General features: G+C 42.3%; 1 protein-coding gene across 1 annotated transcript in view; it reads right to left on the bottom strand.

Annotated features, from left to right (window-relative positions):
* pcdh15a (protocadherin-related 15a) overlaps nucleotides 1-26936 on the bottom strand; it is a 283761-nt gene that overhangs the window by 163509 nt on the left and 93316 nt on the right. Inside the window, exon 5 of the mRNA XM_051648198.1 lies at nucleotides 1428-1588. Within this exon, the coding sequence (XP_051504158.1) occupies nucleotides 1428-1588 (161 nt within the window). The remainder of the gene's footprint in view (nucleotides 1-1427; nucleotides 1589-26936) is intronic.

Here is a 26936-nt window from a genome sequence, read left to right as displayed (position 1 = left end):
GATTCATGTCTGTAACTGTAATCAGATTACTTAATTTTGTTAAGTAACACTAAATGTAATCAGATTACAGTACTTTGTACACATTACACCCAACACTGGTGATCGGTAATTTAGCCGATCGCATAAACCAATCGCTCATGTCGCAAAAGACTGTGCGGCTCCATTAAGGCTTGAGCAGCACTGTCATGACATCACAAAAAGGCATATATAAATATAATATTTCTTTATACAATATTAAGACACCACAAAATAATGTATTAAATATAATGCAAAAATAAAATCTTACTAAAATAAGGAATATTAATTATATGAAATAATGACAACGAATCAATTACCAAATATGTCACATTAAGTTTAATTGCACCTATGGGTTATCAGTTTGTCCTCAGTTTGACACTAAGCTTCATTTTTAAATCTTTTCTTTTTTTTTTTTTTTATCTTAATTTAAATCTTAAAATGCTGGAGAATATTTTGTTAGCCTTTACTTGATTTAATGTTTTTTTTTTTTTTTTTTTTTTTTTAAAAAGCTTTTTTTAATAAGCCTTTGAAGCCTTTTAAACTGTTTTTGTTAGCGAAAACAAGGCAAAGTGATATTACTGGGAAGAGGAAAATTCAGTTAAAAGAGACGGTGTGCAGAAAGCATGCATATAGCCAGTTATGACAGAGATCCTGATAAAAGGTGAAACAATTGGTACCGGGATCGGCCGATCAGGTGACAAGGAGATTGGTGATCGGTATCGGCTGTAAAAATCCTGATTGTAGCATCCCTAGTGAAAGCCCCATGATACGTGACAATGAAACAAGACAAACTGGATTAGTGTTAAGGCTGCTATCTCTCTCTCTTTCTCTCTGTGTCTCTCTCTGCCTTGTGTATAAATAAAGATGTTTGGACTCAAGTGCTCCGCACAAAACAAACAGTCACGCTCTTGAATGAAGTGGCTGAATCCCACACTGCCTCCTGAAGAGGAAGAGGAGGAGGAGGATTCCTCCTCTAATCATGATCAAATTGTGTCACTAAAGGCCTGTTTGACCTCCTCTGACTGTAAGGGGTAAAACCTCTAGCATTGTGGGTAGTGTTGAGATGATTACTTCCAGAGTTTGTTTTTTCTTTTACACCTTATAAATCATCTAAATAAAGATGCATGAAATCACTGACATTCCCATAAACTCCATGTTATGTGCATCTACTGTCACTACATAAACTGCAGTCTTAAACTTGTATGGCGGTGATGATCTCATTACCGTGACACGTGTTGGTGTTCTCGCTAAATGGGACAGAATTTACTGCAGAGCTTTTGTTTGTCTTACAGGAAACAGGCAGACCGCCATATAAATATATACAGAATACTCTAGCTTTTCTGTGTGTGTCAGCCAAAGGACAGCAGCAGCAATATGTTACGTTCGACAGATTGTATGTGTGTCCTCACGTCTCGGTCGAGCACTCGTCCAGTGCTGTTAAGATACAGTCTCTGCAGTGCAGGGTTTAGGATAACCCAATAATCATAGTTGTCCAGCAGTGTCAAAGAGATGGTTCTGTACGGATCCTGAGCACGACCATTGATCTGCATGTTTTCCACCAGAACCGTACCTGAGAGAGACACAAACCCAAACAGTTCTGAAATTTCACCTCAGGAATAAATTATATTTATAATAAATAAAGAACAATATTAGCTCTATATTGTGCTATATTGTGAATATACCCATAGCTAGCAAGTGAGTAAAATCACTAAATAAAATGAAAACTAAATGTAACTTAACTATTTATCACAGTAATAATAGCATTAGTAGTAGTATTAGTAGTAGTAGTACAATAGTAATAATAATAATAATAATAATTATTATTATTATTATTATTTCATGATATGACAAATAACCATAATGTTATATATATATATATATATATATATATACACACACACACACACACACACACACACACAAACACACTCATGTTGGTGCTGCTATCATTATGAGGACTCTCCATAACATAATGATTTATTACACTGTACATACCTAACCCTACACCTAAACCTAACCCTCACAAAAAACGTTCTGCATTTTTACATTTTCAATAAAACATCGTTTAGTATGTTTTTTAAGCAATTTGAATTATGGGTACACTTGAAATGTCCTCACAAACCACATTTATAGCATAATACCCTTGTAATTACCAGTTTGTAACCTAAAACAAAGCCCTCGTAAACTACTTAAACCTTCCCACACACACACATACACACAAGCCATTTGTTTTGGTTTACAGGACCTCTGAGCAGTTACAACCTATTACATATACCTGAAGATAACAAGAATAAACATCTAGAAAAAAAAAAAAAAAAAAGAAAAGAAAAGATTAAACCTTATGTACAGTAGGCTATAGGTGTGTGGTACAGAACCCAAGTCAGACCGCCCTAAATTAGGTTGAGAATCGCCTGAGGTTTGGGCTCTGTTAGAACTAAGGGAGGACTGATGTTTTTGTGTTTTTTTGCGGGGGTTCATATGGGGTTGAAATCATTTGTAATACATTGGAGCATAAAATGAAGTGTAATTATCATTGTAGAGAGAACTCAGCCGACCATACATTAACACAGGCTGAAATTATGATCTTCTCATTCTTACAGGCTCAGCCTCTCACACACAAGTATTTATGATCAGAGAGGATGCTAAAGAATCTGAACTGAACATGGATCTAAAACTAAATCTACAACTATTATATATTTATGAGGATACATGAAAACATCACATTTGTGTGTAGTCCTAATAAAGTGCCCGACATGGTTTTCTGCTGTTGTAGCCCATCCGCCTCAAGGTTCGATGTGTTGTGCATTCTGAGATGCTATTCTGCACACTGCAATTGTACAGAGTGATTATCTGAGTTACCATACTGTAGCTCTTCTGTCAGCTCAAACCAGTCTGGCCATTCTCCATTGACTTCTCTCATCAACAAGGCGTTTCCGTCCGCAGAACTGCCGCTCACTGGATGTTTTTTGTTTTTGGCACCATTCTGAGTATACTCTACAGACTGATGTGCATGAAAATCCCAGGAGATCAGCAGTTACAGAAATACTCAAACCAGCCCGCCTGGCACCAACAATCATGCCACAGATGAATTCACTAAGATCACATTTTTTCCCCATTCTGATGGTTGATGTGAACCTTAACTGAAGCTCCTGACCCGTATCTCCTTGATTTTATGCACTGCACTGCTGCCACATGATTGGCTGATTAGATAATCGCATAAATAATTAGGTGTACAGGTTTTTCCTAATAAAGTGCTCGGTGAGTGTATATACATGCATGCATACAAATTACAACTTAAAATACAATGTACATAGAAACAAAATCTATGTTTTTGCACTTAAGTGTCTTAAAAATGTTCCATTATTTCAGCCACAGAACCATTGTAGTCAATTATATTCAAGAAGATGTGTGTAAAAGATGTCAAATATGGTAAAAAAAAAAAAAAAAAACTATATATATATATATATATATAAACTATATTTAATTAAAAAATTGTCTGGGAATGCATAATAATGGGTCAATACAGAATTTCAGCCATGCTAAAACACAATGTAGGGAAAATTCATTACAAATTTAGCATCATTATGCCCTCCTCATTTTGGAGAGCTTGAAGCGAGTTTTCTGAAGGGTGTAGGGCATCACTGTCTCATAAGTATTCATTTAATACATAAAGACATCCATCTCTGCCACTTTATTTTAAATCAAAATGTTAAATGTTACCTTTTTAAAGCTAAAGTTCATGCTTATAACCATTAAGACTGCTGTGGCAAAGAATAGAAATGGACTTTTGGTACCGTTCAATATGTCCTCACTGTCCTCAACTTGAAGGCAGCATCTTAATGGCCCAACATGTCAACCTCTGGCCTCTGAGTCTGGGGCAGGACTACATGTTTGTCTAAACAATAAAAGTCAGGGGCAGTACGGTAGGAGTGTTCAAGAAACCTGTTAAGACAATTATTATTTTTGATTTCCGTTTGGCGACACCGGTGGTGCAGAAATTACACACACCACCTTTAAGTAGAACTAGAACATTCTTAAATGAGTAGTACATCCCTGTTCCCTGGGAAACTCAGATATAATAGACCTCCTACACCATCAGATGTAGACAGACTCTGAAGACCTGCTGTTTGCCCCCATTATTACTTGAAAGAAAATCCACAACCTGAGCGAAACCAGCCTTAGCATGTGAGCTGAGCAAAAACATACCACACAGAAATCAGCCGTCAGTGAGGGCGGCATAACAGAATCTCTAGGTAAACAGCATCTCAGCTCTGCCAGTGAGGGCACGCAGGGGTCACAACATGCCCGCTGCCCACTAAAATCACAGAAAACCCATCCAGCACCAGCTAATATCAGCCATTAGAGCAGTTAGAGCATAGGCAATGTTAACATAAAAGGATCTAATGATCTGAGGTCTTTAAAGCACCTGTGTTTCTGTGTAAAGCTTCAAGAAAGCAAACATGCATCTATGTTGTTCTTCATTTATGTTTCTTTATTTCTTTTATATCATTTTCGGATGGATGGACGGACGGATGGACGGACCGATTGATAGATAGTGTATCTAAGCATGGATCAAACAATATACAGTGCATGGACTTGTCTGGCCACATCCTGTTGGATTAGTTTTAATTCTGTTGGATTTGTCAGGGAAAATAACACATGGATGAAACAGTACAGCAATGCAGACACAAGAGGAAAATTGCTCTTCTGAATCATTTCTTTACCACACAGTGGAGAAAATCAAATGCAATTAAGGGGGATATCACACCCGGCACTGCAGAGACTCCAGGGACAGATGTGCTCTCTATACACACGCACACACACACACACACACCACATACACCAATTCACAGGCAGCTTCTCAGAATCCATTTCACACCCATAACCAGGTGTGAGCTTGTGTTCTGTTGCAAATGTGCACATTTTACACATCTATTCATAAATGACCAGCTGCCTGACGAACAACATAATTAGTGGTGTTTGCTAGGGCAGACATCATTATTACTATAGCTCAGTTTTAGAGTTAGGGCAGGGGTCTTTAACCTTTTGAGGTCAAGGAACCCATGGTGGATAAGGAGACAGAGCAGGGAACCCCTGCACTGTTACATATTATTAAATAAAGATCATTGAGTGCTGTTGCATTTTAAGCTCAAGCAATTATATAATGCATATAGTACCATATTAAACTTTATAATAATGCTTACTGTACATTGCAAAGCCATTAAGCTTTATACTGGGCTTTTTGTTTAACACATATTTTCATTTTCTCACAAACAAATAGCTAAAAAATAATTGGCAGACCCCCCTGTAGTACCTCTACAAAACCTCCTAGGTGTAGCGAACCCCGTGTAGTAATTTGATACCTCAAATTGTGTGGCTGGTTGAGTAGAGGTGTACTATTACTTTTCAAAGCTATCAGACTTAAGTTTTTCACCTGGTGGATGAAAAACGTGCAAAGATTCCATAGACTTGCATAGAAGAATGGACCAAAGCCATATTTAGGGAATATAATATCAATGGGGCTGGGCTATTTTGAAATAATTTAGTGAGCAACCACCCAGAACACCCTAGCAACCAACTAAACGCCCTAGCAACCCATGGCAACACTCTCAACATCATAACAGCAAGTTTTGCACAAGCAAGTACCAATCACTTATTCTTCAGAAAAGTAAAAATCTAGTTCTGGTTATTTTCTTCAAATTTGATGTGTCTTCTGCCAGCTGAAGAAGTGCTTTGCCATTTAGGTTTAGAACAGAAAAATCTGAGACATGATAGAATTGTTGTCTGACACAGGTCCGATTTAAACTGAAGGATCTGGATGCTTATTTGGATGTAGAAATGAGCTGTCATCCTGCTGTTGGGTTTGTGTGATTGTATTGCTTTTCATTGGTTGCTGCCGGCACGCTGCACAAGTCTGTGTTTGTTTGTAGCTTGGTAGCCTGCTTAGCATTCTGTTTTCAGTTTTTAATCTTTAATATCTGCCATTTTTCAGCACGCATCAGGTTTTCCCCCACATTATTCTCTTATCGCGATTCAACTGCATGCATTTCGGATGCAGGTAGAACAGCGAGCAACACACACACTTTGGTTCCGGCTATAGAGCCCCCACGGCAGGGCATTTTGGTGACGTCTCGACGGCATACTCGCTCAGCAAAGCGACATCACTCTCCTGTTCCTGTTAGGGTTTCCAATCGATTCTCGCTACTCAGTGATGCACCCACTGAGAATCATGTTGCCCCCAATCCTGGCGCTGGATGGGGGGCAGTTAACTGGATGGCAGCCGCTGGACAAGCAGCAGTGAACTGTACGGTGGCTGCTGGACAGGGGACAGTGAACTGGATGGCGGCCACTGGACGGGGGCAGTGAACTGGACAGCGGCTGCTGGACTGCTGGACTGTATGACCCAAGATCTAAAAGGTTCGTTCAGACCTGCCTAAAAGAGATCAGTTAGGCAGGTCTGATCATATCCCAGACCTGAGGACAATGATAAAATCTCAAGGGCATACCCCCACACAGATTTGTCATCGTGCCGTACCCTGCACAGTGTCCTTGTGGAACACACAAGACTGGAAACAAGACAAACTGGCACTGGACAGCAAACACGAGGAGACTAAAATAGGGAGAGAAATCAAACAGGTTAACAAGACAGGGCAGGTGTGTCTAATAAACTAATAATGGGCAAACAAGGAGGCGGGGTATGACATAAGAGAAGAGAGACATGTGGCGATACAAAAACAAAACAAAGCCACGTGCTCTCACAAGACAACAAAACACCTAAATGGCATGAACGCACATCACCAAGACAATAAGGAAATATATGCCCATGCCAACCGACAAACAAGACAGGAGAATGCGTAGAAACAGCAAACAAAGCTACGCCATGCATTCTCACATTAAACTAAACCTGAGCGTACATCGCGAGGCAAACGCCACGTGATGCACGCAACAGACGACAAAAACAAGACAGAACACCTGTGCAAGAGTTCGGCAACACACAAACCCTAAATCTCAGACCAAAGTGATCAAACCTCAACACAACGTGATGACAGCTCACGACCTGGGCTTGCAGCGCAACGTGAGCCCGACACGAGGCACACCCGTGTTCACGAGAGACAGACATAAACTACTGATGCGAGTGCATGCTGCCAAGATGACATAAGCGCGATGCACGCACATCAATAACAGACAGACATAGAGCATGAGTGTCCGGATCCCGACACAGACCTAAACCGAACCAGACAGGAAGTCAGACACCATACTCCAGACATGAAACAAGACATACCGAAGAGCGCACTGCAGGGAATACAACCAAAACCGTGCGCTCACACAAAGACAGACAACGAAACACAAGACAGACATGGGACGATGATACCACAGTTCTGTCAGACAAAAGCCCAGACTGACAGAGTGACACAACCGTGACACTGTAATATGCTCTGGCACCCTCCCTGCTTGTCGTGGTGATGAGGTTTATAGGAGATTAGTGTCACTGAATGGCTGGATGTCTGAGTGGTGTCTTGAGAATAGCATAGGATTTATAGACTATTGGAAGAGTGTTTGGGGTAGACTTGACCTGCTAAAGAAGGATGGACTCCATCCCTCCAGGGAAGGTGCCATTCCCTTCTATATTAATTTGGCTCATAGTCTTAATAGTGATAGTATTTCACTAACTGGGGCCCAGGTCAGGAAGCAGACAAATTGGCTTATCCGAACATCTGCTAGCTGCCTTGAGACATCATGCAGGTCACATAAACTACAACACATAGAGACTGAATCACCTAGATATCACATTGAGGCTGTGTCTGTTCCCAGAACTACCAAACACAAACCCCTCAATAAATAATTTAGGAAAAAATTGATTAAGGTAAAACTTGAAAATAACAAAAATAAAATTGAAGATAAACATCATATAAAGGTAGGGCTACTAAACATCACTTTCAGCCAAAGCACTAATTGTAAATTAAATTATTACAGATCATAGTTTGGATGCGTTCTGTTTGATTGAAACCTGGTTTAAACCGGATGAATATATTAGTTTAAATGAATCTATTCCCCCAGGATTTTGTTATAAAACATGAGCCTCGTCTGAAGGATCTAGGAGGAGGGATTACTAAAATTTACAGTAAAGTTTTTGGTGTTACTCAGAGGACTGGATATAAGTTTAAGTCTTTTGAACTAATAATGCTTAATGTGACAACGTCAGATACAAATAAAAAAAACTCTGGCGTCTTTTGCCCTTGCTACAGTATATAGATCACCCGGGCCGTATTCTAATTTCCTTGGTGAATTTGCACATTTTGCACATCAGATCTAGTAGTTACTGTGGATAGAGCTTTAATTATTGGTGACTTCAACATTCAAATAGATAATGAAAATGACACATTGGAATTAGCATTTATCGATATTCTCAACTCTCTTGGAGTCAGACAAAATGTGACAGGACCAACTCATCAGCATAATCATACGTTAGATTTAATTCTGTCATATGCAGTTGATTTTGATACTATAGAAATTCTGCCACAGAGCGATGACATCTCAGATCATTATGCTGCGATCAACTAATGTTACTTAATCTACACCATGCAATCGTTCAGGTAAAACTATTCTTTTGACTGCTAAAGATAGCTTCACTAATAATCTTCCAGATTTATCTCATATCAGTTAGCCAAAAAGACTAGAAGAACTTGAAGTAATAACAGAAAATATAAATATTGTCTTCTCTAGCACTCTTGATAATGTCGCCCCCCTAAGATTAAAGAAAATTAAATAAAAAAGCACCACACCATGGTACAATGATCACACTCATGCTCTTAAGAGAGCAGCTTGGAAAATGGAGCGCAAGTGGAATAATACAAAATTAGAGGTATTTTGCGATGCATAGAAGGATAGTGTCTGTAGCTATAGACAGGCACTAAAAGCTGCCAGTTCAGAACATTTTAGCAAACTCATAGAAAATAACCACAACAATTCTAGGTATTTATTCAGTGCTGTGGCTAAATTGGTTAGAAATAAAGCCTCAACTGAACCAGATATTCCATCTCAGCACAATAGCAATGACTTCATGAATTTCTTTACTGATAAAATTGAAATCATCAAAGTCTCATAATTTTCCTCATGAGCAACTTCAATCCTTCGCTGTCATAGGTCATGAAGAGCTAACAAAACTTACTGAAACATCAAAAGACACAACATGAATGTTAGATCCAATACCAGCTAAGCTCTTAAAAGAGAATCGCAGAACCTCTTCTTAATATTATTAACTCCTCGCTATCCTTAGGACATGCCCCAAGAAACTTTAAAATGGCAGTTATCAAACCGCTTATTAAGAAACCACAGCTTGATCATGAACAACTGGATAATTATAGACCAATTTAAAATCTCTCATTTAAGTTGAAAATACTAGAAAAGGTAATGTCTTCCTGTGTTCATTTCTACAGAGAAATAGTATATATGAACAATTTCAGTCAGGATTTAGGCCCCATCACAGTACAAGGACTGCACTTATCAGAGTTACAAATGACTTGCTCGTATCATCTGATCGCAGCTGCATTTCTCTTCTAGTGCTTTTAGATCTTAGTGCTGTTTTCGACACCATAGATCATGACATTCTCTTGAATATGCTTGAGAATTGTGTTGGCATATGTGGACTTGCATTAGCATGGTTTAGGTCCTATTTAGCAGACCACTACCACTTTGTCTGTGTAAACGAGGAATTGTCAAATCAAACAAAATTTAAGTATGGAGTTCCACAGGGATCAGTTTTAGGGCCTCTGCTTTTCTCCTTATATATGCTTCCCCTGGGAGATTTTATCAGGATTTGTGGAATAAGTTTCCACTGTTGCCGATGGTACCCAACAATATTTCTTCGAAACCTGACAAAATTTCACAATTCTCCAAATTAGCAGAGTGTATCAATGAAATCAAAGATTGGATGGCCATACATTTCTTCTACTCAATTCTGACAAAACAGACATACTAATTATTGGACCAAAAACCTCTAAATATAAGCCGCAAAAATATAATTTGCCTCTTGATGGATGTACTGATACATCGTCTTCTAAAGTGAAGAACTTAGGTGTTATATTTGATTCCAATCTGTCCTTTTAAAATCACATTTCCAATGTTCGTAGAATAGCATTATTCCACCTCAGAAATATTGCTAAGTTACGACACATGCTCTCTGTTGCTGATGTCAAAAAAAAAAGAATTCATGCATTCATGACCTTAAGACTAGATTATTGCAATACATTCTTGGGAGGATGCCCAGCAAGTTCAATAAATAAACTTCAATTGGTTCAAAATGCAGCAGCCAGAGTGCTAACTAGAACCAAGAAATATGATCATATTATCCCCATTTTATCATTGTTACATTGGCTACCTTTTAAATTTTATATTAATTTTAAAATTTTGTTAATTACATACAAAGCTTTGAATGGTCTAGCTCAGCAGTACTTAAGTGAACTTCTACCACATTATATTTCATCACATTCATTACGATCACAAAGTTCTGGCCTGTTAATAGTCTCTAGAATATCAAAATCCACAAAAGGAGGTAGATCCTTTTCCTATTTGGCTCCTAAACTATGGAATAGTCTCCCTAACACTGTCAGGGATGCAGATACACTCACTCAGTTTAAGTCTAGACTAAAGACACATCTATTTAGCCAGGCATACACCTAATTTATCCATCAACTCACAATTAGGCTGCTTTAGTTAGGTCTGCCGGAACCATAAACATTTATCATGATCTATAAATCTGCAAAACAATTAATGGCATCTATGTTAATATTCATATCCCGAGGTTACCAGAGCTGGCCAGATCCAGCTCCGTTCCTGCTTGGTGTCAGACTCCACTGCTACGTGTCTCTGAGTGATGATGACTAAATGCAGCCGGTGCCAGCCAGACATAACTTCAGTCTATTACAATGGACATCAGAGGATGAACTGATGCCAGCTCCAACCATAAGACATGGGATACTTCATATGCCACTGCCTAAACGTTGGACTTAGGATAGACCTCATCAAAATGACCTGCCGGTTGAACTGTGATGGACCTCACTGATCTCTGCCTACATCACCTTGGTCTAATGATGGACTACACCCTTAAAATGGAATACACAAACTATCAATTAATTGCCAACAAATGCCTTTATCAGTGAACTTCTGCAGTTAATCCAGGATGAACTTCAAAGACATTACTCATTAATCTTACAGTTCATACAAAATCTTTGTTTAAACATTGGCCCTTAACACTTACTTATTTTACTAATTTTAAACAATGACTTGCACTGCACATAAATAACTAATATTGCCATTATATTCATGATGTTTAGCAGGAGGGGAACTGGCCACCACAGTGAGCCTTGTTTCTCCCAAGGGTATTTTTCTCCAATAACCAACATCTTATGGAGATTTGTTTTCCTTGCCACAGTCGCCTTTGGCTTGCTCACTGGGGTTTTAAATACAATTATTATTTAATTATTTATTTTTATACACAGTTTACAATCATATTTAATCAAACTACACAATGACGACTCCAAGACTTTATAAATATTACAGTTTCATTTTCTGTTAATGCATGATTTTCTGTAAAGCTGCTTTGAAACAACGTGTGTTGTGAAAAGCGCTATACAAATAAAAATGACTTGACTTGAAATGACTATTGTGTTCAGATGCCTCATGAGGCTGAGCTCTATTAAAGGAGGCCTGCAGCGAGCGTGTGTGTGAGTGTGTGTATTAGAACTGCAGGAAAGATATGAAATCCAGCAGAATCGATTAGGAGAGAAATCAAATTTGAAGTGAAAATCCCAGAATATCACTTTACCCTATTGATGAAAATCTTTGTTCTTCATCTGCCTTGCCAGAAGAGTCTTAAAGTCAAAAAAATCATTACAGCACAGGGGTTGTGTGACTGGGTTTAGCATTCAATCATTCTCATTAATCATATTCATTCATATTCAAAGCACAAATGTGATCTCTATAATGCTTTGATTGTTTCTCTTAGACACCAGTGAGATTAAGTACAGAGCATGCAGGTGAGTAGGCCTAAAAAATGACAGAAATGTCATTGGGTGAACTATATAAAGAAACAAATAATCTCACATGTGTCTCCTTTAGAGTTTCAAAGGAGATCTCAACAAAGTCTCAGTGCTCAGAAATGCCAAGTCTAACCTTTAAATTATACCTCTGATATGTTCTTCAAACCATTACACTGCAGAAGTCTTTAGGCTTTAAGACTTTTCCTTCTCTCTCTCTCTTTCTCTCTCTCTCTCTCTCTCTCTCTCTCACACACACACACACACACACATACAGTGATGCGTAACTTGCTCCTTAAATTCCAGAGTTAAATACATCAGGAGAGGGTAATCTTATTTTGTGCTGTAAAGCCCCTTTGGGAGTTTTGAAGTACTGTCTTCTCAGACACCTGGTGGAATGAAGAACGATGGTCTTTTACTCTCTCTCTCTCTCTCTCTCTCTCTCTCTCTCTCTCTCTCTCTCTCTCTCGTGTGTGTGTGTGTGTGTGTGTGTGTGTGTGTGTGTGTGTGTGTGTGTGTGTGTGTGTGTGTGTGTGTGTGTGACGTGTGCACACAATAGGCTGCAGAAAGAGTAAAATCATTACTTAAGTTCTGTGACACATATCCAAAATTCACTCCATTACATAAAACTAATAAACTGGAAATAAGTGTAGTAATTATTAGACTGCTCAAAATTATACAGTAGCAGGAAAGCACCCATAAAGAAAACATTTCAATGACATGTCTTTAAGAGCAAAACTGTTTCTCCTAGACAGCAATGTGAGCAAATGAAGAATTTTGCTGAAGTCTCTTTATTTTAAGTTTTTTTTTTTTTTCTTCAGAGAAAAAGACCCCATTAATCTTACATGTGTGTTTTAAAAGATATCTCAACAAAGTATCAAACTGTGCTCAGATTTGTCAGGACACCTAAGTCCGCTTTTAAAAGTCAAAGATTTTAATATGAACTCAAACGTTTCTCATCAAATTCTTCCAAATTAAATTATCTGAGTTATGCTGTCCACTTTAATTTTATAGCTCTATACTAAGAATGTCAACAATCATACTGTACTCATTTGTGCCTATTCTTAATTCTCCTATGGATCTTTAGGAGAAATATCTGCGATAAAGTTGGCACATAAATGAAACAACAGGACTCTCCAGTAGGTTTACTGAGCTGTGAAAGAGCAACCTCTCAGCAAATAATAAAATAATCCTCTGGGTATTGCAATGGGCCACAAGCATAATGTATGAGAACATGTCTAGGACATATTTCACCCTAAAATCAAAAGAAAGTATGTGTTTAGAACCATTAATCATTAAGATTTATTGCACTGTGACATTATTTTCATACTGTATAATTATAAGGCAAAACAAAACAAAACAACATTAAACAAAGTATTTAAAAACAAGTACTTATACATAATGGTAATATTTGTTGTACTGCCTTTGATTTACGACGATATAAATAAAATAAAAATAATTATATTACATTGATTTTTATGACATCTCTTATTGTAAATACTGTACTGTTGTAATGAAAATCTAATAGGAGCCACCACTGAAAATAACAACAACAAAAAAATAAAATAATAATAAAAAAAGTTCTAATAAATAGGCTTAATTTCCGTTATGCAAAATATATATTTTCTTTTTCCTATTTCATTTTGGGGTGAAATGTGATCTGGACATGTTTTCGGGAGATTCACCAAATTAGCCTTTAATCTTTATGATTGATGGATAAAAGTTATTCAGTAATGACAAAAGTCAGTATACGAAACAAGCATAGTTGTGAATGAATATTCACAGAATCAACAGAGAGACATTTAGAGAGAAAATCACAAATGAAAGAGAGAGAGATAGAGAGGCAGTGTGAAGAGAGAATGTCAAACACTTTAGTGAAAAGGTCATTGCGCTTTGTTGTATTTCCTCTGCCATATGACATTAGAAAACCTGCCCCCCACTGTCACACTGACCTATTTATGACAGTGCCTAATTACTGCCATTAGGGGTGGGTGATATACCGGTAGACACAATAAACCAGTAGAAATTTGACACGTGCACCTTTGTTTCAAATGATTGTTGAGTCTCTTCAGAGCACACAGTTGCACTAGAGAGTCCAGCAGGCTTTCTGTTTGTGCTCCAGAGACAGAAGAGTGCAGAGCGGGATCACTTGTGCTACTCAACCCAGTTTCTCTTGATAACGTGCACAAACCACACAATTTAGGTGAACAATTTTCATTCCAATTTTTAGAGTTTTAATTTGAGTTTTTTACCTTAAAGTGATATAGAGGAAGTCAAACAAACATCTCAAATGGCTAGAGAGCCCAACATTCTAACCAACACTGACGAGGAAAACAGCTAAAACACTGTGCTATTTGCCAACAATTACGTGTCATGCAGAGTTTTTTTTTTTTTTTTAACTTTCACCTTAATAAAATTTTGTTCGAATGATTTTAGATATTAGGAAACAAACCAGCCATGTTTGCCTTCAGATATTAATATATTCTCTTTAGAGATGGCTTAATCATTAAGAGACTAATGAAGTGTTTATTTTTGTTGGATTTTTTTTATTTTTTACTTACATATTATTTCCTTTGTTGCATTGCTTTAAAAGATGTTGAGTTTCTTTAGGAAAGTTTATAATAATAAACATAGCTGCAAACATGGGGCCAAGCACCAGTGCACAACACTAAGATCTCACAGAGCAAGCACAGACCACATTGACCCCATACAGATATGAACCCATGACTTTCTGTTCCACAGTTCAGTCAGCTATCCACTGCACCACATAGCCACAACATTGCCAGTCAACAAAGGGACAAACCAAGCTTAGATGAATCACACCCGAGCACAGCTTTTACCATGATCAACTTTAAATTCATGTAACTCTTCAACAAAGATGAAAATCAACATTTGATTGGGGGAAAGCTCAGCCTCCATTCAGTAGTGCGATACAAAAATCTTCAAAACTTCTACATTTCTACCTAACGCATGACTTGCTGAGGTGGAGAGCAAACCGTGAACCATTTGTTAAACATTTCATGGCTCTAACCACCGGTCCACTCACCCACTAGGTTAACAGCCACCAAAAGGAACATACTATGCTAAGAGGTTTTTTTTAACAGCTAAGCACAACAGTCAATATGATTGACTTTGTATTCATGTAACCTTTCAACAGAGATCAAATTCAGAATTTTATTGTGGAACAGCCCAGCAACCATTCATTAAGCAATATATATAAAAAACAAAATCACCAGAACTACAGAAAGACTTAAAGAGGTTGGAATTCAAACACACAACCTTTTGAACTATAAACCAGTGCTTTAACACACTGAGTCACTCAGTTGACATGCCTACTGAGTGCAGTAGTGGTTCTAGCTTGTATGGCGCCCTGGGCGAAACCCACTTCAAGACGCCCCCAAAGTTGTTGACCGGGGTCGGGGGGAGGGACGCCCCCTCGTGCCTCGTAACGTCCCCCCCGCGCAAGATGCCACCCTGGGCAACTGCCAATGTCACCCATGCCTAAATGTGCCACTGACTGAGTGGCATAGACACTTCCTGAGGTTAAAGTCAGCACACAAGTGTAGGTTATCTTTTGAACTACAGGTGGCGCACCTAGTTAAATATGTGTTTTTTCAACAAAGTCGAAAATAAACACTTTCCATGATTCATTCTGTGCGGCTCAGTCTGGAGAATTATTTGAGCCATTGTTTAGGAAATTAGGACAAAGTTTGAAGAAACAGTAGGGAAAAAAATCTATAAACAACATAATCCAAGATGGCGGCTACTGTAATGGGCGGTGTTTTAATGTAAGGGGTCTGCTGGAATCATCAAGAAAAGAGTAAGTAGACAAAATTGTGTCTCTAGGACATACGGTTAAAAAGATACGCACAAAATAAAATATAATTTTTGATATGGTGGTGGCACGATAGAGTATGTCCTAGAGACCCCAAATTTGGTATGGGGGTATTCATGACCACCCCTATCAGTGTGCCAAATGTAATAATTTTCCTACGTACGGTTCTATGGACTTCCATAGACTCCCCTTGGGGAGGAATAATAATAATAATAATAAATATAGCTGCAAGCAGCAATTACGGGGCCAAGCACTGAAATGGCAAGCATTGCACAGCATTAACAATAACCCAAAGATCACATATGACATAAAGCGCAAACACAACATTACACATCGCCTCAGGATGGATTTGAACCTACGACTTTTCATTCAACAGGTCACTGCACAGAGCTACAACATTTACAATCACCAAAGGGATATACCAAGCATAGAACAATCACACCCAATCGTCGTAGTCACCATGATCAACTTCATATTCATCTAACTTTACAACAAAATTAAAATTAAAATTTGATTGGAGAAAAAGCCCAGCAAACCTTTCAAAGCACAATGCAAAGATCTCCATAGCAACAGGAATTTTAACAGCATGATTTGTCGAGGTGGGGATTCAAACCCACAATCTTTAAAACTATAAGCCAGTGTTTAAACACATTGAGCCACTTAGTTGGCATGTCAGACTGAAGGCAAAGAGACATTGCAGCACACAAGTGTGGATTATTTTTAAACTATAGGTGGCGCTGTCTCAAAACTGCTCAGATATCCTCAAGACATGTTTATGATGCATAAAAATGTTCTTTTAAATTTGCCAATGTGTTTAAAAGATATATCACTTTATAATAAAATTAAATGTGGCAGAGGGACATTATGACTGAAATGAGAACATTTAAATGTTGACATTGAAATATGTATGACCTAAGGAATCAAAAGACACCAACCCCATGATTTTAGAGCATACTGTTCAAAAGTTACAGGCAAAAATAGCAATTTTTTACATCTTTTTACCCATAGGTGGTGCTGTCTCCAAACTTTGCATGTATCCTCAATATCACGGTCCCGAGGAAGCATACCAAGTTTTGCTTTGATAGGTTAAACTGTTGCCGAGATACAGCCTCACATCCAGTTTTACATCAACATTGTTCCCTATCTGTCACTCACTCGACGTTGGTGTCGATGTAGTGACACTAGGGGTCACTCTTGGGAGCCTGAGACACCTCTGGTCTTTGATAAAAGGCCAATGAAAATTGGCGAGTGGTATTTGCATGCCACTCCCCCGAACATACGGGTATAAAAGGAGCTGGTATGCAACCACTCATTCAGATTTTCTCTTCGGAGCCGAACGGTCATGCTCATTGAGCTGAATACTACTGTTCATTCACCTGCTGGATCTGACGGCGCATTTCAGCGGCTTCTCCCTCCTCTGCACTGGTGCACTGCAGAGAATGCCCCTGGGCGCTTCGGCAGAAAAACTAGAGAGTATATTTTCTGAAAGAGCATTTTTCCCCTCTAAAAGAGTATATATTTCTCTAAAAGAGCGCACACACGGAACGTCTTTTTAAAGACGCGTCTTTTTAAAGATGCTTTTCCGATTGTGTGTTATTCCTGGTTGTGCTCGTTATCTCTCGCCTTCTAACGGTCACGATCACTGTCTTTCGTGTCTGGGCACTGCTCACGCGGAGACAGCGTTCGTGGATGGTCACATTCTCATTGCGAGAATGTGTCCATGGCAACGTTGCAGTCGCGGCTCGCCTTCGTAAGGAAGCGAGCCACCCCAGAGGCTCCCGCCTCGGTCCTTTTACCCATGGGTTTGAGGCCAGCGCGGCTAGCACTGGGGGCGATTTGGGGACCCCAATGGGACCGCCTCCGCCGGGTATCCCCCCACGGACCTCCCATTCCCCAGCACGCTCGTCTGCCCCGATCGGGCTTCCGGGTGAGTCTGCCGGCTCGTCTCACGGCGAGTTCGACCTCTTATTCGGAGCCCGCGAAAGTGATGAGCTCTCGAGCGCAGCATCGGAGAGCGGGCTCGTCCAGTCGGAAGCCTCGGCTGGGCTCCTCCCTTCGGGGTCGATCGCCCAGTCACAGGCTGACGCGGAGATGACGACATTGCTTTCCCGGACAGCCGCGAGCGTCGGTTAGAGTGGATTTCACCGCTCTTCCCTGAACCCTCGCGGCTCTGTGATTGGTTCCTGGGCTCGCGGCGCCGCTCAAAGCCACGCCCCGCCCCGTTCCTTTCTTCCCGGAAGTGCATGAAGAGCTGACAAGGTCGCGGGAGGCACCTTTTACTGCCCGGTCCCGATCTTTTCAGCTTCCCCGCTCTCACTACCCTCGATGGTGGGGCGGCCAAGGGTTATTCGGCAATCCCCCGGTGGATAAAGGCGCTCGCGGTGCACCTATGCCCGCAGAGCGCCGCCACCTGGCGAGGGTGCCCAAAGCCCCCGTCCAAGGCCTGTAGGTTTACGTCGTCTCTGACGGTCAAAGCCTACGGCGCTGCTGGACAAGCCGCCTCCACCCTGCACGCCATGGCTCTCCTGCAAGTCCGCCAAGGCGCTAAAGGAACTGCACGAGGGTAGTTCCGCCCTGGGATTGATGCAGGAACTGCGCTCGGCGACCGACCTCGCTCTCCGAGCGACGGAGGTCACGGCGCGGTCTCCCGGGCGGACGATGGCCACACTAGTGGTCCAGGAGCGCCACCTTTGGCTCAACCTGGTCGAGATGGGTGAGGCCGACAGGACACGATTCCTTGCTGCCCCCATTTTCCAGGCGGGCCTATTCGGCGACACCGAGGACTTTGCCCAGCAGTTCTCGATGGTAGAGCAGTAGATGGATGCTAGCCGGCTTGTCCTGCCCCGGCGTGGCTCAAGATCCCCCCATCTACTCATCGCCGAGGGCGTCCCCCTGCGGTGACTGCACCAGCTCCGCCGCAGCCCGCCCCTCCGGCCCGGCCCAGGCGTGGAGCCCACCGCAGGAAGCCGACGCCACCCGTCTCACAGCCGGCACCGAAGAACCCACGGAGGTCTTCGAAGCGCCCCTGAGACGGGCGACCCAGGGACAACGAAACCCGCTGATCTGGAGCTGGTAAGCAGATCTTCTTTTTGTTACCTTTTGCATTTAATTGCGCTGCATGCCCAAGTGGCTGCAGTACTCAAGAGCTCCGCAAGAGTGGTTTCCTTGTTCCCTGGGTCACATATTCGGTGTGTACGGCTGGCATCACGACCACCGTCCACCACTCCATTTGGCAGGTTGGCGCTCCAGCGGCGGTCTCCCGCCCTGAGCGCCCAGCTGTGGCACAAATCCGCCCCCGATGTGACAGTCTCCACGGGTCATGAGGACAGGCCTCTTCCTCCCCCGTCCCAGGCTGTTCCGGGGGTGGTCACAAGGAGCCAGGTAAGTGCTTCGATGTCCTCGGACTCAGCACGGCCACGATGTGGTGTGGCACCTCAAGCTCCGCCCCGCCGCGAGGCCCCACCCGCCGGTACATCCGATGACGTTGTCCCTTTGGTCCCCCTTGCGCGGAACTCGGACGCATGGCTTGCGCTTTCCAGTCCGTCGCGAGGGCTGGTCCAGACCGTCCGACTCGGCTGCACGATTCACTTCTCTGGGCATCCGCCCAGGTCCAGCGGTGTCCACTTCACCTTGGTGAAAGATGGAAACGCTGCTACCTTGCGCGGAGATCGCTACCCTCCTACGGAAGGACGCGATAGAACCTGTCCCTCCAGCCGAGATGAAGAAGGGGTTTTACAGCCCCTACTTCATTGTACCGAAAAAAGGCGGTGGGTTGCGGCCAATCTTGGACCTGCGAGTACTGAACCGGGCTTTGCACAGACTCCCGTTCAAGATGCTGACGCAAAGACGCATTCTAGCAAGCGTCCGGCATCAAGATTGGTTCACGGCGGTAGACCCGAAGGATGAGTACTTTCACGTCTCGATCCTTCCTCGACACAGACCCTTCCTGTGGTTTGCGTTCGAGGGTCAGGCGTATCGGTACAAGTCCTCCCTTTCGGCCTGTCCCTGTCTCCTTGCATCTTTACGAAGATCGCAGAGGCTGCCCTTGCCCCATTAAGGGAGGTGGGCATTCGTATGCTCAACTATCTCGACGACTGGCTAATCCTAGCTCACTCTCGAGATGGGTTATGCGCACACAGGGACCTGGTGCTCTCACACCTCAGCCGACTAGGGCTTCGGGTCAGCTGGGAAAAGAGCAAGCTCCTCCCGGTTCAGAGCATCTCTTTTCTCGGTTTGGAGTTGGACTCAGTCTCCTTGACGGCGCACCTTACGAACGAGCGCGCCCAGTCGGTGCTGGCCTGTTTGAAGGCGTTCAAACAGAAAATAGCGGTTCCACTGAAACATTTTCAGAGGCTCCTGGGGCATATGGCGTCCTCGGCGGTGGCCACCCCGCTCGGGTTGATGCATATGAGGCCGCTTCAGCACTGGCTCCAGACTCGAGTCCCGAGACGGGCATGGCGCCACGGGACACGCCGCGTGGCCATTACGTCGGTCTGTCACCGTCTTTTCAGCCCTTGGACCGACCTCTCGTTTCCACGAGCAGGTGTTCCGCTAGAACTGGTCTCCAGGCGCGTCGTGGTCACGACAGACGCCTCCAAAATGGGCTGGGGCGCTGTTGGCAACGGGCACGCAGCCGCCGGCCTCTAGACGGGTCCGCAGCTGCGTTGGCACATCAACTGCCTCGAGTTACTGGCAATTCTGCTTGCCCTGCGGAGGTTCCGGCCGTTGATCCAGGGCAAGCACGTGCTAGTTCGGACAGACAGCACAGCAGCGGTAGCATATGTCAACCGCCAAGGCGGTCTGCGCTCCTGCTGTATGTCATAACTCGCCCGCCGTCTCCTCCAACAGAGTTAGCAGCACCAAGTCGCTGCAAGCCACTCACATCCCGGGCAACCTCAACACTTCGGCGGACGCGCCGTAACAACAGGTTACCCTCAAGGGAGAGTGGAGACTCCACCTTCAGGTGGTCCAGCTGATTTGGAGTCGATTCAGTCAGGCACAGGTGCACCTGTTCGCCTCCCAAGAATCCTCCCACTGCCCACTCTGGTACGCCCTCACCGAGGCCTTCCTCGGCATAGACGCGCTGGCACACAGCTGGTCCCCTGGCATTCGCAAATATGCGTTTTCCCCAGTGAGCCTGCTCGCACAGACCCTGTGCAAGGTCAGGGAGGACGAGGAGAAGGTCGTCCTGGTAAGCACCCTACTGGCCCGCCCAGACGTGGTGCTCGGACCTCACGCTCCTCGTGACAGCTCCCCCCGGGCAAATTCCCCTGAGAAAGGCCAACTATGGTTGAAATCTGTCAAAGATTGGAACCTGCCGCCCACCTGCGGTGGTAGACACATTCACTCAGGCTAGGGCTCCCTCTACGAGGCGCCTGTATGCCTTTAAGTGGTGTCTGTTCGCTAAGTGGTGTTCTTCCCATCAGGAAGACCCCCAGAGGTGCGCAGTCAGATCAGTGCTTTCCTTCCTGCAAGAGAGGTTGGAAGGGAGGCTGTCCCCTTCCACCTTGAAGGTGTACATTGCTGCCATAGCAGCACACCATGACGCAGTCGACGGTAAGTCCTTAGGGAAGCATGATCTGATCATCAGGTTCCTAAGAGGCGCCAGGAGGCTGAATCCCTCCAGGCCACGCCTTGTTCCCTCATCGGACCTCTGTAGTTTTTCAGGGTCTACAGAGAGCCCCCTTTGAGTTTTGCAGTCAGCCGGGCTTAAGGCACTCTCCTTGAAGACTGCCCTCCTGACTGCGCTCACTTCCATCAAGAGGGTAGGTGACCTGCAAGCGTTCTCTGTCAGCGAAACGTGCCTGGAGTTCGGTCCGGGCTATTCTCACGTGATCCTGAGACCCCCGACCGGGCTATGTGCCCAAGGTTCCCACCACTCCTTTTAGGGACCAGGTGGTGAACCTGCAAGCGCTGCCCCAGGAGGAGGCAGACCTAGCCCTGTCGTTGCTGTGTCCGGTGCGCGTTTTACGCATCTATTTGGATCGCACGCAGAGCTTTAGAATCTCTGAGCAGCTCTTTGTCTGCTTTGGTGCACAGCGGAAAGGAAGCGCTGTCTCCAAGCAGAGGATCGCCCACTGGCTCATTGACGCCATAACTATGGCATGTCTCGCCCAAAACATGCCGCCCCCGGTAGGGCTACGAGCCCATTCTACCCGTGGTGTAGCGGCTTCTTGGGCCCTGGCCAGAGGTGCCTCTCTAACAGACATTGCAGAGCAGCGGGCTGGGCAACACCCAACACCTTTGCAAGGTTCTACAACCTCCGGGTGGAACCGGTTTCGTCCCAGGTAGTGGCACGCAACACAAGCGGATAAGCCCGGGATAGCCGGCCGGGTGTATCGCTTGCACATAGCGCCTTCCACCTCCTTTTGAGCTGAAGACGTGCGCTGTTAATTCCCAGTAGTGTTCACAAAAGTTGTTCCCTGGTTGACTTCCTCCGAGCCCTGTGGCAGTCGAGTTTTCGGAGAGACTCGCTGCCGGCCCAGTACACACGCTAACTAAGGGCCCGGTTCTGGGGTAGGTGCTCCGCATGTGGCGGTTCCCTGTAAGGCTAACCCCATGCGATCTATATCTTCTGCTAGTTCGTTTCCCTACTGGCAAACTGCGTCTTCCTTGGGCAGAGCCCCTCAGTCTCCATGTTGTAGTAACTCCTCCCCCATTGGGTAGGATCTACCTTGAAGGCTCTCCACATGGTTGGAAAGACCATGTGATGTATTCTTCCACTTAAATATCCCCCCCTCTCTTGGGGCGATGTGTGGTCTCCGCGGTGTCCTCCCCTTGGGAGGGACACCCCCCGACTAGACCTGGCGGCCCAGTCGGATAATCCCCCTTCTTTTTTAGGGAGTGGAAAAAGAGAAGGGGAAAGAGGCCACGACTGGGTTAAGCCTGTCTCTATCTCTGGGTAGTCGACTTGTCCCCAAAAAGGGCCGTTCGACACTCATAACTGTGTTGGGGGAGGTTACGTGTCGACCTGGTGTGCTGGCTATGAGGCACACAGCAAGTCTGCCCACCACACACCGCCAGTTCACGTAACACAGTTCAGCCTTGTGGCGTTTTGTATAGGGACCCCTAGTGTCACTACATCGACACCAACGTCGAGTGAGTGACAGATAGGGAACGTCATGGTTACTGGTGTAACCTCCGTTCCCTGATGGAGGGAACGAGACGTTGGTCCCTCCTGCCACAACGCTGAACTACCCGCTGAAATGGCCGGACCTTATATCGGCTCCTCAGCGTAAAACCTGAATGAGTGGTTGCATACCAGCTCCTTTTATACCCGTATGTTCGGGGGAGTGGCATGCAAATACCACTCGCCAATTTTCATTGGCCTTTTATCAAAGACCAGAGGTGTCTCGGGCTCCCAAGAGTGACCCCTAGTGTCACTACATCGACACCAACGTCTCCTTCCCTCCATCAGGGAACGGAGGTTACACCAGTAACCATGACGTTAACTTTGCGCTGCCGTAACTTTTAACCCTCAGGGGTCGACGGACGCTGGATTTTTTTCCTCATAACAACGGAAACAACTTAAAATACTCCGTCATTTTTGGGCATACAGATAAGTGTAAGACATCATTAGAGACTATAAAGGGTCTACTTTTATTTGTGTACACTCACAACAACAACAAAACCTTGTGCTTTTGTAAAATAAAGAAAATAAACAGGGTGCATTTTCAGCCGTCTCTGTCTCCGCGAGCATCTTTCTGAAACACATCACAAAAATTAACTGAAACTCCGCGAATACTTATCAGACAAACATGAAACATATGTCTAAAGAAAGCTTAAAATGTCTACTTTTAAATAAAACAAATAATCTCCTGCAATGTAATCTGTATGAAACAAAGCGACGTACAGTTTCTCCTGTCTCAGCTAATTATCGCTAATATGATCACACCCACGCGCAGAGGGCGCTATTCATACGGTAATGTGCTGAGGCGATCTATGCAAATGGTAAATGCCCCCAACAATGCCTTAAAAAGCATCAAGTTCATCATCAGATTCATTCACTTTCCTGCGCGTTTGGAAGATGGCACGCTACACAGGTGAGGAAGAGTTCACATTTTCCTCAGAAGAAGAGCAGGACTCCGACGATGAATGATTGAAGAGCGACTTGATCCAGCCGAGGATACAATTTCAGATAAGTAAGTCTTACATTGGTTGACATGCTATTTTATATAAACATGTACATATTTAACTAGTTGGACTATTTCCAGACTTGCCAGCCAATATTCAAAGTACTGAAATTTGAAATATGTCCTAATAAGCAAGTTTTAGTTACATTAAAATGTTGTTTCGGCTAAAGCTGGTATTTAAATTGTATGCTGTATGATATAAATATGATATGTAATATGATATAAAAATAATACGAAAGTTTAGATTATATTTTAACTAGTGTTTATGCTGCCTCATTATCATCAACGAAGCTTGTGCTTGCAAATATCTGTTCGGGAGTAAATGTGTAAAATGTGCTGTAAATATGCCCATATTAGAAAATCAGCATATTAGAATAATTTCTGAAGGATCATGTGACACTGAAGACTGCAGTAATGATGCTGGAAATGTAGTTTTGATCACAGGAGTAAACTGCATTTTACAATATATTCAAATAGAAAAGTTATTTTAAATTGTAAAAATATTTCACAATATCACTGTTTTTGCTGTATTTTGGATCAAATAAATGCAGCCTGGGTGAGCAGAAGAGACTTCTTTTAAAAACATTAAAAAATCTTATCGATCTAAAACTTTTAAACGGTAGTGTAGGTCTAAAGTTTTTAAGTAAAGTCTTTATGTAAAGAAAATGTATAGTCAGATTACGTCTTTTAACTTAAACTTGATTTTTTGAATAAGCTACAAACAATACATTCAATCATTAAGTCTCCTCACATTCATTCTCTCTCAGGGGAGGGGTCTTTGTCTCCTCAGGTGTGAATCACATCAATATTAATGATCATCCACGCCTCCTCGCATATGGCCTTTCTAACACTAAAAGTGTCTTACAAAAGTTAAATGACTATATTGTTTTGTATGAATGAGTGATCAGGATGGTTTTCACATCATTTTGTAGCAAAAACTCTTGTTCTCAAAAGTCTTGTGAACAAATGTTTAGTATGTGTTATATAGCCTTATTTCAGTGACTTATCAATTTAGTTTTTTTCAAAAACCACGCATAAATATTATTTTCTCAAAATAACAAACATGTGCATACATGTTGCTCACATATTATTGTAGCCCAGTTTGTGCTGAATACAGTGTTATCAGACTTTAGCCATTAATATGTTTTTAAGCAACTGAAAAAAGCAAAAATGTCAAGACATGTCAAAACATCTCCAGGGCCCAAAACACCCTCAGACCCCAGAGGGTTAAACAGAGGTGAAAATCTAAATTCTTTACTATAATTTCTGTGCGGCTCGGTCGGAAGATTATTTTGAGCTATTGTTTTGACAAATCGGAAAAAGTCTGAAGGATGTGAAGCTTTTAAACTCTAAATATTATCCAAGATAAAGCTACTGTAATGGTGTAGCTACTGTAATGGAGTTATAATGTATGGGGGTTCATTTGAAACATTAAGAGGAGAGTAATCAGAAAAAATAATTTGGTTTCTAGAACAAACGGTTCAAAAGATACATGCAAAATAAAATAAAATTTTTGGACTGGTGGTGGCACTGTTGAGTTTGTCCTAGAGGTCCCAAATTTGCTATGGAGACCACCCCAATCAGTGTTCCAAATTTCATCATTTTATTACAAATGGTTCTATGGGCTGCCATAGACTCCCATTGGGGAGGAATAATAATAATAATAATAATAATAATAATAATAATAATAATACTAACGGATACAATAGGGGCTATGCACCTTCAGTGCTTGGCCCCTAATAATAATAATAAAAGAAATAAAAAATAATACAAATAATAATAATAATAATAATAATAATAACGAAAACAATAGGTGCCGCAGCACCTTCGGTGCTTGGCCCCTAATAATAATAATAACGAAAACAATAGGTGTCACAGCACCTTCGGTGCTTGGCCCCTAATAAAATTAGTCAACAACATCATAGTAAAATGTGGTATAATATGAAATTTTGCATTATGGTAAGGTTGGTTTAAAATCACATTGAGTTTATTTATAAATTGTTTTACATTGACTATGTTTGTCAAGTTGCAAATAAAAAGAGAAAATTATATAATTATATTATATATAAATTATATATAAGAGGAAGTACTTCCCTGCGTACTTTATTAGATGAAGGACACACTTCTTGGCCGGTAAAACAGTACATTCTTTAGGTATGCATAGATGAATAGATTCTGGACATACTTCATGTGGACACTGAATTTTGACCCGAATATATGACATAATAACAACAACAGTGAAAATGATCTACTCTGGTTTTGTTAAAAAAGCACAATTTAAGCGCAAGGCACTACTTCCTTGGTATATAGGTCACTTAAAGTTGAAAAGAGCCAACTTACACATGGTTCACAGCAGTTATTTTAAATCAAGCATTTTATAAGTGACGTTTCCTCAGCTCTCGAGGGATTATAGGATTGTAAAATGTCCAGTCTGGTGTCTAGTAGGGAAGTATGGATATTCTGATGCAATGTGTGTGTGGATAACTAAACTGTACATTTAAAAGTCCCGACTAGCCTGACTTTAGCGAAACATCATTTATGAACTGAAACGATCCTGATTTGAACTGCTAAAATTTCACTTTTTGAGTTACACAAAAGTGCAGTTTGTGGAAAAAGATGTTAATGGCTTTTTTCACAAGTGTAAACCGTCGTCAAGTTGCCATGAACAGCTGTCTACACTCACATGCCAGCAACCGTGTGGCTTTTACATCATGATTCAGTTAAAGTCATCTTGCATTCAATTATCAGCTAAATGTCAGTCACACTAGGACTGGGTGATATGACAATATATATTGTGGCAACAATATAAAGTGTCAATCGACAGAAATTTTGCTATATCTCGATATGTAAATATCCATGTGCACAGTGTGACCGTATCTATCAGTGGGCACGCTTCACGTGAAACTGAAACCAGGG

The sequence above is a fragment of the Myxocyprinus asiaticus genome, chromosome 21 (genome assembly GCF_019703515.2).
Source record: "Myxocyprinus asiaticus isolate MX2 ecotype Aquarium Trade chromosome 21, UBuf_Myxa_2, whole genome shotgun sequence".
Classification (NCBI taxonomy): domain Eukaryota; kingdom Metazoa; phylum Chordata; class Actinopteri; order Cypriniformes; family Catostomidae; genus Myxocyprinus; species Myxocyprinus asiaticus.
The sequence above is the reverse complement of the archived record's forward strand: the minus strand, read 5'-3'. Positions and strand labels throughout refer to the sequence as shown.